The sequence below is a fragment of the Glycine max genome, chromosome 4 (genome assembly GCF_000004515.6).
Source record: "Glycine max cultivar Williams 82 chromosome 4, Glycine_max_v4.0, whole genome shotgun sequence".
In the NCBI taxonomy this organism is placed as follows: Eukaryota; Viridiplantae; Streptophyta; class Magnoliopsida; order Fabales; family Fabaceae; genus Glycine; species Glycine max.
In genome coordinates this window covers 5,580,354-5,597,318 of record NC_016091.4, presented here as the reverse complement: position 1 = coordinate 5,597,318, position 16,965 = coordinate 5,580,354, and the positions used below count along the sequence as shown (strand labels likewise).

Here is a 16,965-nt window from a genome sequence, read left to right as displayed (position 1 = left end):
GACATTTCATGCGTTCCAAGGCAAAAATGTGAAAGCAATGTGAGGGAAACTTTCATTTGAATACTAGTTGCGTTAAATACATTCTATAGTGTTTACACTACTGAATAATATTTTATTTATATGCATAGTAATGTATACATACATATATATATATATATATATATATATATATATATATATATATATATATATATATATATATATATATATAATGATAAAACTAAAAAAACTAATTAAGCTGTATAAATTGTGTTAAAAAAAATTAATATACTAATGTGCCTGGTTCTGTGGCAGTGAGTAAAATATATTATTATTTATATAAACAAATACTAATATTTTATTTAAAAGTATGCATTGTGAAATTAAATGTAACTATTTTTTTAATAATTCCATAAATAAAAAGAGTTTACATATCTATTAATTTATGTACTAGAAGAGTAATATCTTGTTTCTATTTTTAATAATTTAATATAAAATAATTCTATTAATTTATATGAAATTTAAAAAAGTATACATAAATACATAATAAATATATTTTTATTGGAAAATAATTTTAAATTATTTCTTCAATATCATCATAAATAAACTAGTTTTTAATCCCTAATTTTTACAACTATGTCTTACAGAAATTAATATGGATTTATTGTCTTTTTAATCCCAAAATTTTTTTAGGATTTTTATTTTTAGTTCTTAAACTTTTTTTTATACTAATTTTAGTTCCTTAGTTTTTTTATTATCTTAAACATGTATTTTATCTTGAAAATTACTTATCTTTTAATTTTTTTTCTTACTTTAGTATTTTGCATAAAAACTATCCAATATTTTATATTAAACTATTCGGTTGTTTTATTATTATATATAGAATAATTATGTTTAGCCAAAATAATATTACAAAACATTTATAAAAATGTAATAATATTCCTTTTGAATTATATTATATAAATAAATAATTTTAAAATTTATATAAAAATCAATGCAGCCTTGTGCAATAGCACGAGTACCATACTAGTTTCATATATACAACTTTTACAACATAAATGCTTAATTTTCTCTCTATTTTTATATTATAGTACTCGTCTTATGACATGTTTCTTTCTCACTCTTTTTCTATCACTTTCAACTTCTGTATAATATATTATAAAAAAAAAATTAGAAAAATTGGCATCTGGCTTCTAAATATTAACAATAGAATTAAACTTTCTGAACCATGGGATTGGAGGATTCACATTTAAGATGAAAGTTATATATACTTTGAAGACAATTGATTATTGTAAAAAAATGAGTTATAAATCAATATAAACCAGTAAATTATAATTGAATGGTTAAAATTAATAAAAAGAAATGCTCTCGTAACTTTCTTAACCGGCCATGTCTTTAGGAAATATATTTGAGTTATACTTTTTGTTTTATGTTATATCGGTCGATCAAATTCAAACTCAATCTCTTATAAGATATGTCTTATGACAATTATCATAGGATACAAAAATGTTAATTATTTGAGTTATATAATTATGTATAAGTAGTTAAAATTAAAAGTGAGTTATTAATCACGTTAATGTGATCACTTAAAAAAACATGTATTTTATTCTTGACAATTTAAATATGTGCATTTATTATTTTGATTTCTTACAATAATTAAGAGTTTTCACATTATATGCTCTCATTTTTTTTATTTCTTCAATTTTAATTCTAAAAGTAAAAAAACCGAGTTATATAAAAGCCAATCTTTATTTATAAACCATGTGGTATGAACCTTTGAATTTAATAGCTTTTGTAGACAAATCAAATCGTCAATTAGCTAGCAACGACACTTTAACAAATGCTTTATAAAAAAAAATGCTGATTTTTCACATAATTTTGTTTTGTCACAATCAATTTTTTTTGCTACAATATTCCTTAATTACATGATTAAAGATTCATTTTGTTTAAATTATAAAAAAAAAAGTTATGATTTATTATTTTAAAGATATTATTCTTTAACTTATGAAGAAAAGTAGGGAAAACAGTTTTTTTCTTGAGTTTTTTAACTTAAAAAAATACATTATTATTATAGCTTTTAAAAAAGACCTTTCGATAAAAGCATAGATTTTTAAGGTAAAAAAAAGGAACCCTAAAACAATTAGCTGATTATTTTTTCAAAGTCGTTAAGACTGGAGTACTGTCAAAGGACATAAATTAATTGTACGAGTTTATTTGCTTTTCCCTTTTTACCCTCCTCTATACGTGTGGCTTAAGGCATAATGAACCATTTATGGGTATAATCATGTGCAACGGAAGCGTGAGTGAGGGTAGTGTGATTAATATGGAAATTGAATTCGTCATTTTCATTTTTTGGCGTTAGTTAGCAAAGGAATAGGTCTAGTCTAAGGTTATTGATGATTGTTGACTATTTATTTACACAAAACCAAATGTCTCTTTATCATTGGAGCTATTGGTCAGTCAATTTATTGGTGGGCCAAAATTTTGGACTTTTCCTCAATGCCCGGCCCTTTTTTCCCCTATGTTATTAAAAAATGGAAATTTAATTCCATTAGTTTTTTTATTTATTTTAAATTTATAAAAAAAAATATATCTTGTCTCAACCTCTATTAATGTGAAGTCCATTTCACTTACTGTTGTTGAAATAATGTGATAATGACGGTAGAGACGTACAAAATGCATATGGGCCAAGAATAATAAATTTGGAGTAGGATGTTATCATTTTAATATTCGAGAAAAGTCCCAGTTCGTTATTGGTCATTTAAAATTTTTAGCCATCAATCAAATTCATAAAAAAAAAATTATTGTTTTTGTGAACAGTTATGCTAAACTTATCTTTTAAAAAAATAATTTGTTACTAAATTAATTTTTCAATTTTTTTAATCACAGCTTTAATTTTTTACAAGGAAGAATAATAACAGTTTAAAATTTTTAGATATTGAAATAGTTTATTTGAAGAGTTTAATGACATGGTTAGTGTAGTAAAGTCACAAAAAATTATTGTTGATATAATTTTTAAAATAATTAGAATAGAAATTATCATATATAATAATTTATGATTAAATGATAATATAAAATTATTTTACATTAAAAATTGATAACCATCTTCTATGCTTACCTTTTTAGGGACATCTTTTTTAAAGTGAAAAAAAAGTTTAGTCTATTTTCATGAACATATAGAAGTGATCATCTTAATTTTCTTTTATTTAAAGCCATTTTTAGATAGAAATCTAAAAATGGAATTAGGATAATTTGCTAGTTTTGGATTTCATTTTGATGTTTTAAGCTTTTTGGTGTAGGAATCGAAGAATGAAAGGAACAATTTTGGAAGCTTATAAGGCCCAAGCAAAACTTCCTAGATTTGCTCAGTTGACTGTTGACCGCTAGAAATAAAATTAAATTTTTTCTTTTCTTTTACTTTTCCTCTAATTCACATTTCAAACTTTTTTTTACTCCCTCATTTTTTTTCATTGTTCCAAACAGGTCATAAAAGACAAGGGTCTAAAGCCAATAAAAAAATTGTTGTTGAAGAATTAAAAGTGAATTTCATGAAAAGATAAAAGCCCTAAAATGGTAGTTAAAAAAAAAAGCAAAACTTTACACTTGATTGCTACATCAAGCTAGCTAATGACGTGATAAGTTATGCTATTTTTTAATGATCATATTTCAATAATGTTAACGAAGAAAAATGTAAGAACAAAAATACTATTTTTTTAAAAAGATAATAAGTAAATTTTGCGAAATTTTTAAAGAACAAAAAACATATTTAATCCTTATTAATTTTATAATAACATGTTCAAAAGCACATTAAATAATTTCTAATTAATTAACAAAAATCTTTCCACTCAAATTACATATAAATTAAGCTCTTTTACTTAGAAGGGTTAATTTCATATATATGTTTGTAGAGATATTTGTGAAACAGGTAACCCACTAAATACAAATATTACTTTTTTAAAAAAATTAAGTTGAGTAAGACCGTATATTATTGAAAGAAATTGCAATTAATCGCAAATAACTGCATTCTTCCGTACGCAAAAAATGGTTACTTGGGTCGTGGACAAGCCACCTACCTTGGCAAAACGGACTCTCCGTTTCAAGTAGGCAAGTGCTCCTTAGAAGCCAAGAAGGGAACTGATTCTGGATTTTGTTTTATGTTCTGAAAACACATTTCTCTTTCTTGAAACAGAACCCTCCCTAGATTCTCTTTCCATGTCTCCCTATGCATCATTATCAACTTAAATGTGACCCTTTATTATTTTCATCACATTTAACAAAGCCATCCCTGCTTTATTTAGCCATTCCTCAAAAGTTTCCTACAATTTGTGAAAATTCGAATTTTAATTTATTTCACTCAATTTGATTACCCTGTGTGATTATTATGATACAGATCATAGCATAAAAACAAAAGGCCTCAGCTGCTACACGGGACTCTTAAGGTAGCTATATTTGAAGTTGATAAACTAAATATTAGTGATATTATAAATAGACCTTAAACACATTTGTAAGGAACTTTTGATTAATTTTGAAGTTAGTTTGTGTTAAGTGAGAAAAGTTCTCTTTTGGTTCTTGATTTGAATATTTTGATTCTTATCAAATAAATCTTTCCTCCTTGACTTATCACTTGGGCTTTGATAGTGGCAACATATTCCATTTTATATTTTTTTTTCACCTTTTCGTATTCCTAAATTTTGAAAGATGCCAAAAATTGATCCATAATTTGGGGGTTTCATCAGAAACTTACTTGTAATACCAGGAATTTGAGTCTTAAAACTACACATTAGAATGTTCTTGGCCTTAGCTAATGGGATGGGGGTTTGATTTTGGGTGCAGGAAGGAGGGGCCTCATCTAAGATCTGAGAAACAGTTTCAATATTCTAGGGCTTGCACTTACCTTTTTTAAGCCCATCTTACTCGATCATGTTGAGAATTGTCGATACGTACTTCTTGGGACAACAATGAATTGGTAAAAAATAAAAACTAACAAGTTGTTTTCACAAAAAAAATATTTAAAAACTAATAATTAATTTATCAAAGTCTTTAATGATTGATTACAAAATTGAGCATCAATTTTTTCTATGCCATGCTCGTCTTTTGTTCACTCTGTATAAATTAAAAGTATATACTAGAAACTTAAAGGCACTTATAATTATAAATTAACTATTTACCGATTATAAAATATTTCCATTATTGTGATTTTAACAACGTGGTTTTAGTTGGATTTTTAACCAATAACAAATTATTTGTATTTTTATTTTTAAATTTTATGTTCAAATTCAATCAAACCAAACAAAATGTCGTAAATAAAAAAGAAATATGAAGATGATAAAACTGTGAAGTATTATAAGGTCATTATAAAAGCTCTCACATGGCATGCTCTTACAAGTTACACATAGCTTTCTTATTTTTTGGTTCTTACTTTTTAATTACTGGTAAGTTATTATTTCCGTGAGAATTCAGGGTGGTTCTTCTTTTTTTTTTTTTTTTAATGGAAAGCAATCATGTCCAAGTTCATGAGACTATTACAAATAACAAAATTTTCCCTCCAAATATTTAATATAATTAAATAAAAAACTACTAATTAAGTTAAAATAATTACAAGTCAATTAATATGATTCAAACATTAGTTGCCATTTGTAAATACTAACATCGTTTTGCTGCAGATGCTCCCCATTCTCACGCAGGACACTGCCTAGATTTTGTGTGATCTTTTCGTGACTGTGACTCCTTTCGAGTTTCAATACGTTAGACGCATGGCAAAATCACAGCCTGTTATGCTCTGTTGTCAACTTTTTGCTACAATGCTTGAAATACTTTTTGACTTAGGAATATATATTTCCAACACATCCATCCAAATCCAACGTTTGAGACATTCTAAGTTTCCAACCCATCCAGGTCCCATTAGAATAGTGTATCATAGTCCAATGGAAACCTAAGCCTCCTTCATTCCTTGGATGTTAAGGCGGGAACTAATTCCAAGTTGAGAAATCGCAAAAGAATATCTCTATTCTTCAAAGTTATGTTTATACACAGTATATATCTCTTGCTTGAGAATTAAGACACAATATGTATCATATCCTCCTTTTCAGTACCCATCATCTCCAATACTCTGCATATAAATGCATTATATTAAGAGCCCTTCATTATGATTAAGGACCGTACCATCGTCTACATTTTCCACTCCTTAACCTCCATTTCCATGTAAGAACATTTTTAATTTCTCTTTTGCATTGTTGCGTGTCATTGATTTTAGCTATTTCATAAAATCTGTAACATGCATGTATTCTGTTGATATGGTCGCATCCTTCTTCTCTTGGCTTATTATATATTGCACTCCTTTTTTCCCACAAAACAGAAAGGGAGATCAAACTTAATAGTAAATAACATAATGCGGCATTTGCTGCACGGGAGGCTCGATGTGATCATACGTGAGATCGACACATTACCAAGTCTTAACGAGTGGAATTTCAATCTCTGCTGCAAGGTGCCTCAATTGAAAAACTCCCTCTCCTGTTCAATTCTTTTATCAATATAGTTACAGACTAGTATATATATTAATGCTCTGCTTAGATTAGAAGTGAAAAGGAAAAATTAAATAAGGAGGATAAAAATAAAATAAAATCTGTAATTTCAATGTATGAAAATAATTAAGAAAGAAAAAAGTACAAAATTTTCCCTAATAGAAGTAGTAAGAAAAATGGCATGAATTTTTTTTATACTAATTTTAAAAAATTAAATTTAGTCTAAAAAATAAAAATTTTACTTCAATATTTTTTCTTAACATTAAATTATTTATTACTGTATTTTTGAATTCTTTATATGATATATTACAAAAATCTATTATTTTTTATGAAACTAGAAAAAAAATGAAAAAGAGAGAGATCTTCTACCACTCAATTTCATGTCACTTTGGAGGTAAGTTTTTTTCTTGTAGGTCTTAAAAAAATTCTTTTTCCTATTTTTTTCTCACAAATAAAAAATGAAAATTTAGTATTTTTATTGTATATATTCGTCATTTTCCTTTCCTTCCTCTTTACTTACACTCAATAACAATCTGTAACAGAAATTACGGGTTATATTCCTCCTTTGTGGAATTTAGTCTGTAAAAAATTTAGAGTTAATTTCAACCATTAAAAAAAAGTTTAATGTCTATGTGCTAATAAAATAATTTTACATTATTATTCAATCATAAATTAACATTTAAATTATTTTAAAATTCAATAAATTTTAAATTTTTTTTGAAAAAAAAAAACTCAACTAGTTATATGCTTATATGCTTGTATATACAATAACTCAACTTAATTATTTCCGGTTTAATTAATGTAGATGGATTAAAGCTTCTTTAGCAATAAGCTTTGCATTCCAAGTACGTGCATAGTTGTTTGATATTTATTAATTTGTTGTTACAATTCATTTCTAAAAAATTCGTCATCATAATATGAACTACTTCAGTATGTGTCAAATATATAGTCTAGTATCTGTTCTAGTGAAGAGGATTATCTGAAGTTTTATTTGCGTTTTTGATCATGTCTGGTTTCAAATTTTGTAAACAAGGGTACAAGTAGAAGCGTGAGGAAGAGATTTCTTTCCCAACTCAAGAGTTGTTTGCTCTGTCAATGCTAATGCCAGCCCGAGGTATCTTCATATTCTGGACATACTTTGCTTTAAGCTATTTGACATTTTATTTTAAGCACCATACTTAATTACATTTCCTTCTAGCTAATTAGTCTAAATCTCAATTTGTAATAATGTTTCACAGTTTGTCGAGACGGGTCTCTATGCAACAGTTGATTTAGATGAGGCAAGGGTTGGAAGGACTAAACTGTTAAATGATCAATCCTCCAATCCCACATGGAATGAGACCTTTCACATATATTGTGCCCATTTGATCTCCTATGTTATATTCACTGTCAAACAAAAAGATCCAATTGATGCAACTCTAATTGGAAGAGCTTATGTCCCAGTTGAGCAAGTTTTGCGTGCCCTAGTGGACAGATGGTTCCAGATTTTAGACGAGAATCTTAGATGGTTTTGTGCCATGGATCTCCTTGTCAAGTGGAAAACCTTGTAATATAGGAAATGTTGGGAGGATATTTACAATGCCATTATGGGTGCTAGGAACTTTATTTACATATAACTGGTTGGTCTGTGTACACTGAAATAACCTTGATTAGGGACCCAATGAAGCCTAGAACAAGAATCACCCTTGGGGAACTGCCCAAGATGAAAGCTGAGGAAGGTGTTAAGGTTCTTATGCTTGTTTGGGATGACAGAACCTCTGTGCTAGATTTCAAGAAAAATGGCTTGATGGCAGCTCATGATCAAGAAACTGCTGATTACTTCAAAAACAAAAAGGTGAATTGTGTTTTGTGTCCACGGAACCCGGATGATGGGAAAAGCATAGTGCAAGGTTTTGAAACTTCAACAATGTTCACTCATCACCAAAAGACTAGTTGTTGACAGCCAAGTTGCTGGTGCTGCTACGGGACAACAAGGACAAAAGAGAACAATATTAAGTTTTGTAGGTGGCATTGATCTTTGTGATGGGAGATATGATATTCAGGAACATCCTCTATTTTCAACTTTGGATACAGTGCATAAAGATGATTTCCATCAGCCAAATTTCTCTGGTGCTTCCATCAAGAAAGGTAGTCCAAGAGAGCCATGACATGACATTCATTGCATGTTAGAAGGGTCTGTTGCTTGGGATGTTTTGCTCAATTTTCAACAAAGGTGGGAGAAGCAGGTTGGGAATCAGCTCCTATTCTCTTCAAGCAAGCTTGATGAGTACTTTGTCCCTCGATCCACGGTGGCAACAACAAATGAAAATGAGACATGGAATGTTCAGTTGTTCAGATCCATTGATGGTGGTGCTGCTTCTGGCTTCCCCCAAGATCCCGAAGACGCGGCTGAATTAGGCCTTGTTAGTGGGAAAGATAACATCACTGATAGAAGCATTCATGATGCTTATATAAATGCTATTCGACGTGCCAAAAACTTTATCTACACTGAAAACCATTTCGTAAGGAGTTCACATGGTTGGCAAGCATATGAAATTGGGATTGATATTCGAAAAAACCCAAACCCCACTTTGATTAAAGATAAAATCAAGATAGAATATATAAGTGAGAGATTAGTTAGTTTTTAGAATTGAGTTAGGTCCAAATGCACATCCATAAGATGATATCAGAACTTATTTAAAAGGATCCTTACCATTGGTACAATAATAAATGTAACGTCTTATGTTTTTTAAACATAAAATGCAAACTCGATTTATACTGGTTCAGCCACTTCTCATGTCTATGTCTAGTCCTCAAACAACTCACTTGAGATTTTTCACTATCTCTTTAAATCCCCTTTACAGACTTTGAATTCTCTCAATTCAAAAGACAACCAATCTCTTGATTATAACTCACTTTGTGAGATGAACAGAAAGATTTCACCCCTTTAGAGTGCATGATACAAATTGAAGATCCTAATTGATTACACGATTATATTTTGAAGGGTCATGACTTTTCAAAGTGTTTTTCTGAAGTGTTGTTGCTGGTAATCAATTACAAACATCTGGTAATCGATTACATGATTCAAAATTCAAATTTAAAATTCTTTTAAAAAATTGTTTTTCAAAATTGTCTTTTAGTAATCGATTACCAAAACCTTGTATCTTGGAAACACTTTATTTTGAGGCAAAAGTTTGATCTTGAATTAATCTTGAAATAATGTTTGTTTGTTGAAACAACTTGTATTAATCTTGAAGTAATGCTTAACCTTTAAATGTTTGTTAAGTAATATTGAAAGTAACTTTGTTTGATTATTTTTTGACATCATCAAAACCATGTATTCATATATTGAGAGAGTTCTCTTTTTCTTTTATTTATTTTAAATATTTTACTAACATTTATTTTTTTAATTTCTCTCTTAACGAAAACTTCAAATACTTTACAATGAGAATGTATTCTTTTTAGATCATAGATATGTTTTATCATATATAGTTTTTTAGTGAATTTTTTATATATAATACTCAAATTTTAAACGAAACTTAAATAAAAATTAAACATATACCATTTAAACTTTCCTCCTTAATTTCTTTCATTTTAAAGCTTGACTACCTATGAGTAGGAAGCGTTATTTTACATTTTTTATTTTTTATTTATATAATATCATAATCAAGTAGATTTTGGTCTAATAGGGGTACACAGAATTGTCTCATGAAAATGAATTGAAAAGTAAAACGCAAAATTTCTTATTAAAAATATTTTAATGAATATTTTAAGATAGTAGTTAAGAAGTCGATAAATAAATTTAAAAAATATATAAAAATTTATGATTTTCATAACTTTTTATATAAAAAAATGCCTTTAACTAATTAATTATGGATTTAAAGATTCTCGTAAACATTCTGAAAGAAAAATTGAAGAAAAGAAAAGAATGTTGTTGGCTTACCGTCTCTATTTCCCATTCTAGAGCACAAAATTCCATTCATCTTATCTAAGCATTTGAAAATAAACCCTTGATTTCAGGAAGGGGCACTGAAATTTCCCTTCGTGCATGTCATTGTCATCTTTGAGGCTTCTTTTCTGAATCACTCCATGGTTCGCTTGTGTAACCAAACTGGCAGAATTTGAGGTTTCTTACTGAATTTGTTGATTCTGTTCCAATATTTATCTTTTACTATTGATTTATTATCTTAATTCAAAGAACCAAACAACTAGAATAAAGGCTTTTGTCCCCCCGTTTATTATTTGTTAGTACTATTTTGCTTTATTAAATTCTGATAAGAGATTCTCTGCTTTTTCAATTTTCATTTTAAAAAAGAAGAAAGAATGAAATTGTGCATGCAGGTTCCTGAGTGATCTTCGTCCTGGATTCAGAATTTTAGGTGACAGATCTCTGCTCGGACTTCCATAAATGCATATCTGTGGATATGTTCCACCTTGGTTCTGTCAGATTCTCGCTTGCATGGGGTAACTTATTTGTTCTCTCTCTCCTTGTTTCATTGGTCCCAGAAAAGAAAAATTATAAAAGATTGAATTTTTCACATCAATATACTTGTATGTTCTTCCCAATTTGACTAAACCGTGAGGAGATCCCTTCAATAAATATGTAGTTTGCTCAGATTCCTCGGTGAGTTTTGGGTCTTTGGTTTTGGAACAATTTAAGGGAAGAAAATGAACTTAGAAATTGGGATGTAAGATCACTTGCCTTTGCCTCAAAGGAAAGCATTGAAATGGTTGCTTCACTTGGTTGATGGGGTGTTGCTGATTTTATACTTCTCTAATTATATGAAACTGAAAGTTTGATGTTTTTATACTGTTTTGCCTCTTCTGGGTAATTTAGTTTTAGATCTTTCTCTCTAGTTTTTAGTAATTATTTAAATTATATATGGGAATCTTTGTTTGTACTTGCTTGCTTTCTAAGCAAGTGTGAGATCTGGAGATCAGGGAAACTTGATGGGGCTTTACAGTTTGTTACTCTTGTATTCCTCTGATGCTGGTAATATGAAGCATAGAATTTCTCTGTCCCTATAGGGTTTCATAGTATTCTAGGTGCTGCTTGTTAACTCAATCGAGAAGATGCTCCACGAAGAAATTTGTTGTTCATTTTTACTGTTTTGCCATGCTTGCTTTTGTTCTTCTGCTTTCTGCCATGGAACAGATAAGGCCCCAATTACTGGGACCTTTTCAGTATTAGGAGAAATTAGTTTCAGGAAATTTATTGTTGCTCAAATTGAAGACATCTTCTTACCATTTTATAAGATGTATCTTTCTGCTAAATATCATGGATTTTGGTGGATAAAATAGAAATAAAAGACAAAGAAGTTGTTTCTGAGCATCTCTGAAGGTTTTAAAGGTGAACCTGATGTTATATTCCTGGCCTCTTATCATAAGCCTGGGTTGGCTTTTTGTTCTATCTTTGCTTATTGATTCTATCTTAATTGATAACCCCTTGATTATTCTCTCTTGCTGCCCATGTGAACTTTTTGTTCATTCCAATATATAGCAGGTCCCTTTATCATTTTCCATATTTCTTACCCTAAAATTCTGTAGGGAGAGGTTGTTTCTTTTTATCTATATGTGCAGGAAATAGTTATCATAGAGAGTTTATAATTTAAAAACAAACTTATAAAAGAACTGCTGGTTCCTGCAATTCTTTGTCACAACATCGTCTTCTTTTAATCCAAGCTCATAGGCTAATTATAGTTAATAATTTGTGTTAATCAAGCTTGTGGTTAAACCTGCTTTGCAACAGAGCAGAGGTTGTCTGGGATGCTTCCCAAATCCAAAAGGCCATGCAACAAATAAAGACAACAGATCAGAAGATTTTTGGAGCAGCAGCGCATTTGAAATAGATCAGAGTGCACTTCAGTCCCAGAAAAGCATCTCATCAATTGGCATACCTTCTGATCCTCAAAGTAGTGCTGACATTCAGATTGATTCTTCTGAATATGTCAATCATGGCAAGTATTCTGTTATAGTCTGCTTATCTATTATCTCTGTTGGCTTATTAGTTAGTCTCATACGTTATCAAAGGGTGCTTGTAATCTTGTATCATCCTGGTAGCCATTTTCTCTGATGTGGAAACAATCTTGCTCAAACTGTTAATAGAATCATGCCAGACTTATTTGCTAACTGTCAGGTATCTTAATATTGTCATAGATTTTTCATATTCAACATCTTGACCCTGGAGGGACAGTTACAATCCCACTGCCCTGAAATAGCTTGAATTCCACACTTTTAACACTGGTTCTGCAATGCAGCAGCCACTTTATGCTTTTCTTTTTCCTTTCATTCTCTTGTCTCTCCCTCAGGCAAGTTGGTTACACAGACACTGATTGTCATATTGTCTTGTTATATTACTCCTTTCTCTTTGTACCTTGTAAACTGTGTTTTCTTTCATCTTGATGTAATCTCTTTAATTACATGTGTAATTTCCATTTATGGAACTTGAAGTTAAAAACTACTTTCCAGTATTTTCCTTGATCTGCATCTATTCTAGAATATTTCTTTCATTCTTGCATTTTTTACATTTTCTTGCATATCTCCAGCTGATTATTATTGCAATGTATGCAGGTCTTCTTCTCTGGAACCAGATGAGACGACAGTGGGTTGGAAACAGAAGGCATGAGAATAAGAAACAAGTTGGAGAACCTATAATAAGGTAAATAAATATATAAGCTTTCTTCGGGGAGTCTTAACTATTGAGCTGTAGAATCTAAAATGAACATTTCGCAAGGCAGATTGATAGTATTGCATGATTTTTTCCTTTGGTCAGTTGTTCCTTGGTCTGTGCTTGTTATTTCATTGATTAGTGGGAATTTTATTGTTTTGACCATAAAAATCTTCCACAGTAAGTAAGATATGCACGGATCAGGTGCAAGAGCATTTTCAAATTTCAATACAAATAGGGAATTGGTCTATAGCTATAGCATTCAATCCAGGGATCAAAGTCACTTTTCAAAATGTTTGTCAAGTTCTAATTCTATAGTTTTTGCTTTACAGTTGGAATGCCACCTATGAGAGTCTAATGGGGACCAACAAGCCTTTTCCCCGGCCAATTCCTCTTGGAGTAAGTTCTTGCATTCATTGGAATGTCTCCTCTCGTGTCCATGTACATGACAGGTCATGTACAAGTTTTGCATCTATTTCTCTCTTTAATAATTTTTATAAAGCCCCACTCATTTAATGTTTATCAAGAAAGAAATATTAGAGACAAACACATGACTTTGTTTTATAAAATTTGAACATGAGAAGATTTATTCTCTTTCTTGCATTATAACTTGGTTATTTTTTGTTGATATTCATGTACAAGGGAATCAGTAAATGCATGCCCCCTAAGCCCTAACTGATTATAATATCATACCTGACAGGAAATGGTTGATTTTCTTGTTGATATTTGGGAGATGGAAGGCCTATATGACTAAGCAGACAAATCAGGTTTTTTTCTTCTTAGATTTCTTAGGGGAGAGGGAGAGGGAGGTAGAATTTGTTCTTCCTACTATATCCCCACTGGATAGTTGTACATACATGGGGAAACTTTATTTTATTTTTAAAGCTAAATGGGGAAACTCTTAACTAATTTGTTTTATTTATTCTTTCTGGGGCGTCATTTCTACGTTAAGTATATTACACCAATTTGTGTTTTGATAAAAAATATATTCCTGGGGAGTAATCAATTGTGTAATTCTCTGATTAAGGTGATTCATGGACATATGAATATGTTTATAGTTATTGTAAATATATTTAAGCGTAGTTCTAGTTCTCCAATTTGTTTTATTGAGTTAGGTCCTCATATTTTTTATAAAAAAAAAGGTCCTTATCATCACCTAATGATGAAGTGGTATGTATCTAATTGTGTCGTGTCAATAACCATTTTAAGGTGACGTGTTTGGATACATGTCACGTCATTAATAAATGGTAAGTAGAACTATTTAAAAAAAAATTATGAAAATTAAAACCAATAAAAAAAAATAGATGACTAAAATCATTACGGAAATTAAAAATATATGTCATGTTAATTTCATGCTTCACCTGATGCAAGCTTCTGTCCTAAGTGCTGATATTGAGAACTAACACGAGAGGTTTTATCAGCAGAAGGACTTGTTTATGTTCTTGAGCCATTTGTTATTTCTTATCCGATTTGAGTGGAATTAGAGAATGCTGCAAAAACAGTACTCTCAATTGTACATTAACTAAAAACATTAAGTAATAGCAGTTTGTATTATGGTTTCAGCTTTTGTCATGAAAGGAGCTTGCAACAATTCAATAAATAAAAACTTATAATAACAGACGAGAAAATGAATTTATTAGCATGAAAGTAAAATTCTACCATAAAAAACATGCGAACACGGATCTGTTTCTTGCCTCAGTAGAAGACTACCATCTCTTTTCTAATTTTGTATAGATTTCAGAAAACAAAGTTCCAAGGAATAAGGATACTGTCAAATTCCACCTCAAGCAGAAGCAGAATCTATATGCGTTCTAACTTAGGACTAGGAGTGTCACTTTTAAATTCTGACGTTTCATCTTGTTTTAATTTGATTTAGTTGTTAAAGTGGCGTAGTCATAGTTTCACGCAAGAGGAGATTAATTTCCACATAAAAAGATCGTGATGGACAACCTGCCCAAATTAAATAGAATTTAGGGGAAAACAAACACAAGCACTGTCAGTTGACAAAATGAAGAAAATAAACTTCAGGAACTGCATCAAATTCTAAAAGCTCCCAGGATGGTAAATTCAAACTTTGCCAAGACGAAGTCTATAACATCTGGGGTTAATGACGATTTTTAAATTAAAAATGTTTTACATAGAAAATCAGTTTAAATAATAAAATCAAATGGCATAAATATAATAAATTTTGTCATGCATGTTAATAATATTTTATTGGTGGTGCGATAAATATTAAGAGTTTGTGTTCTATCATTCTATTAAATGAAAATGTGTATATTAATTGAAAAATAAAGTACAGTGTTACACTTATAATTATTTATTAGAAAAAATTAATATCTGAAATTATAATAAAAATATACACATATAAATTAAAATGTGAAGCCAAAATCTTATTCATTAATAAATTATAATGTATGGTTTTAAAGAAATGAAATGCTAACTTCTGCAAAACTTTTTTATTTGTTATAGCAGTTTTGAAAGAAGAAATTCTGTGTGCTTCCGATAGTGACTTATAGTGGCATGATGTTGTGAATGTGATGGCATGAGAAATAAGAAGAAACGGCACGCTTCTTTATTTTATTTTGTGTGTCACAGACGTACAGCACCATGGTGATGTTGCTTCATAGGCAGCATTTGTAACATTGAGTCAAAGATAATAAGGAGAGTGAGACAAAATATACGGCAGCGAGTGACAAAACACCTAAAGGGTTTTATAACATGCATGTGAATAGATTAAGACCAAGTTATTATAACTTCATTAATAGTCTTGAATTTCAGTTTTTAGCATGTAGTTACGTTGCATGTGATTTTGTAAAACAAGAAGAAAAAAAATCAGCAAGAGGGGTGTGAAAGAGAGAACTGCAGAATAAATAATCGTGAGCCTGTAGCCTCCAAATTGGACCTAAAGGCTGGTTAACATGTTTCTTGATTCTTGATTTAAACGTGTCTTAATAATTACTAGTATGGTAATATAAGTGCTCAAGAACTAAAGTTGATATATAGTAATGGGGATTTGACTTCTTTGTTGTCCCTTTGTATATTGTTCTCGTGTTGCCTCATCAATTTGACTGCATAACAACTGTATTAATATTTAATGGTGACATTTAATTTTAAAAATCATGAAAATTATATAATTTTAAAGGGACAGCTGAGAAGCCAAATCCATTACTATGTAATCAACACTCTTTTGTATACATAAGATGTATCCTTCGCAACAATGTAATCATGATAGAAAAAAATGTCACAGTAAGAACAGTAAAAATGACAACAACAACAACAACGATATAGTTGATCATGAGAATACTGACAATGTGAGACAGTCATGATGAAATTGTTAAATTTAAAATTAAAAAACACAAATACTATTAAATAATTATAAAATCATGTGTAAAAAAATTAAACAGAAAATAGCCCATGTTTAAGAACAAAATCTCAGAATCGCAATATAAAAATAAATAAATTAGTTAATTATTTTCTCAGAAATTAACTTTTATAAATTTTTAAATTAATTTTTATTTATTCACTATTCAAATATACAATCATCAGCGTAAATAAACTTCTATTCCAAGTTGACTGTTTTAATCATTATTATCATTAACCTAAAAGGGGGGAAACGTAACAAATTAAAAGAAAAATATGGAGGATAAAAAAAGCATTGCAAAGAAGCAAGGGATGATACCTTAGAATAGTCAAATACAGCAGGTACGCAGCACCACACTTGCGAATCTTGGATGAGTTGGCAACATCATATCGCACGAAAGATATTGGAATATTGATTTTTCAGCCCTAGCTAGGTCCAAGGTTGCGATTTCAAGAAGG

At 29.7% G+C, this 16,965-nt stretch overlaps 1 protein-coding gene and 2 pseudogenes across 4 annotated transcripts; all 3 read left to right on the top strand.

Moving 5' to 3' along the window:
• Nucleotides 1-5,920: 5,920 nt before the first annotated feature.
• On the top strand, nt 5,921-9,240 carry LOC106798378 (phospholipase D alpha 1-like; annotated as a pseudogene).
• Nucleotides 8,060-9,240, top strand: LOC100783325 (phospholipase D alpha 1-like; annotated as a pseudogene).
• A 1,147-nt stretch (nt 9,241-10,387) lies between these two features.
• On the top strand, nt 10,388-14,243 carry LOC100806290 (uncharacterized). 4 transcript variants are annotated; one of them, XM_006577786.4, is made up of 6 exons: nt 10,388-10,605; nt 10,821-10,943; nt 12,234-12,436; nt 13,050-13,137; nt 13,479-13,545; nt 13,847-14,228. In XM_006577786.4, exons 2-6 carry the CDS (start codon nt 10,888-10,890, stop codon nt 13,898-13,900), a joined length of 468 nt encoding a protein of 155 aa, XP_006577849.2. In that variant the 5' UTR covers nt 10,388-10,605; nt 10,821-10,887; the 3' UTR covers nt 13,901-14,228.
• Nucleotides 14,244-16,965: the final 2,722 nt, after the last annotated feature.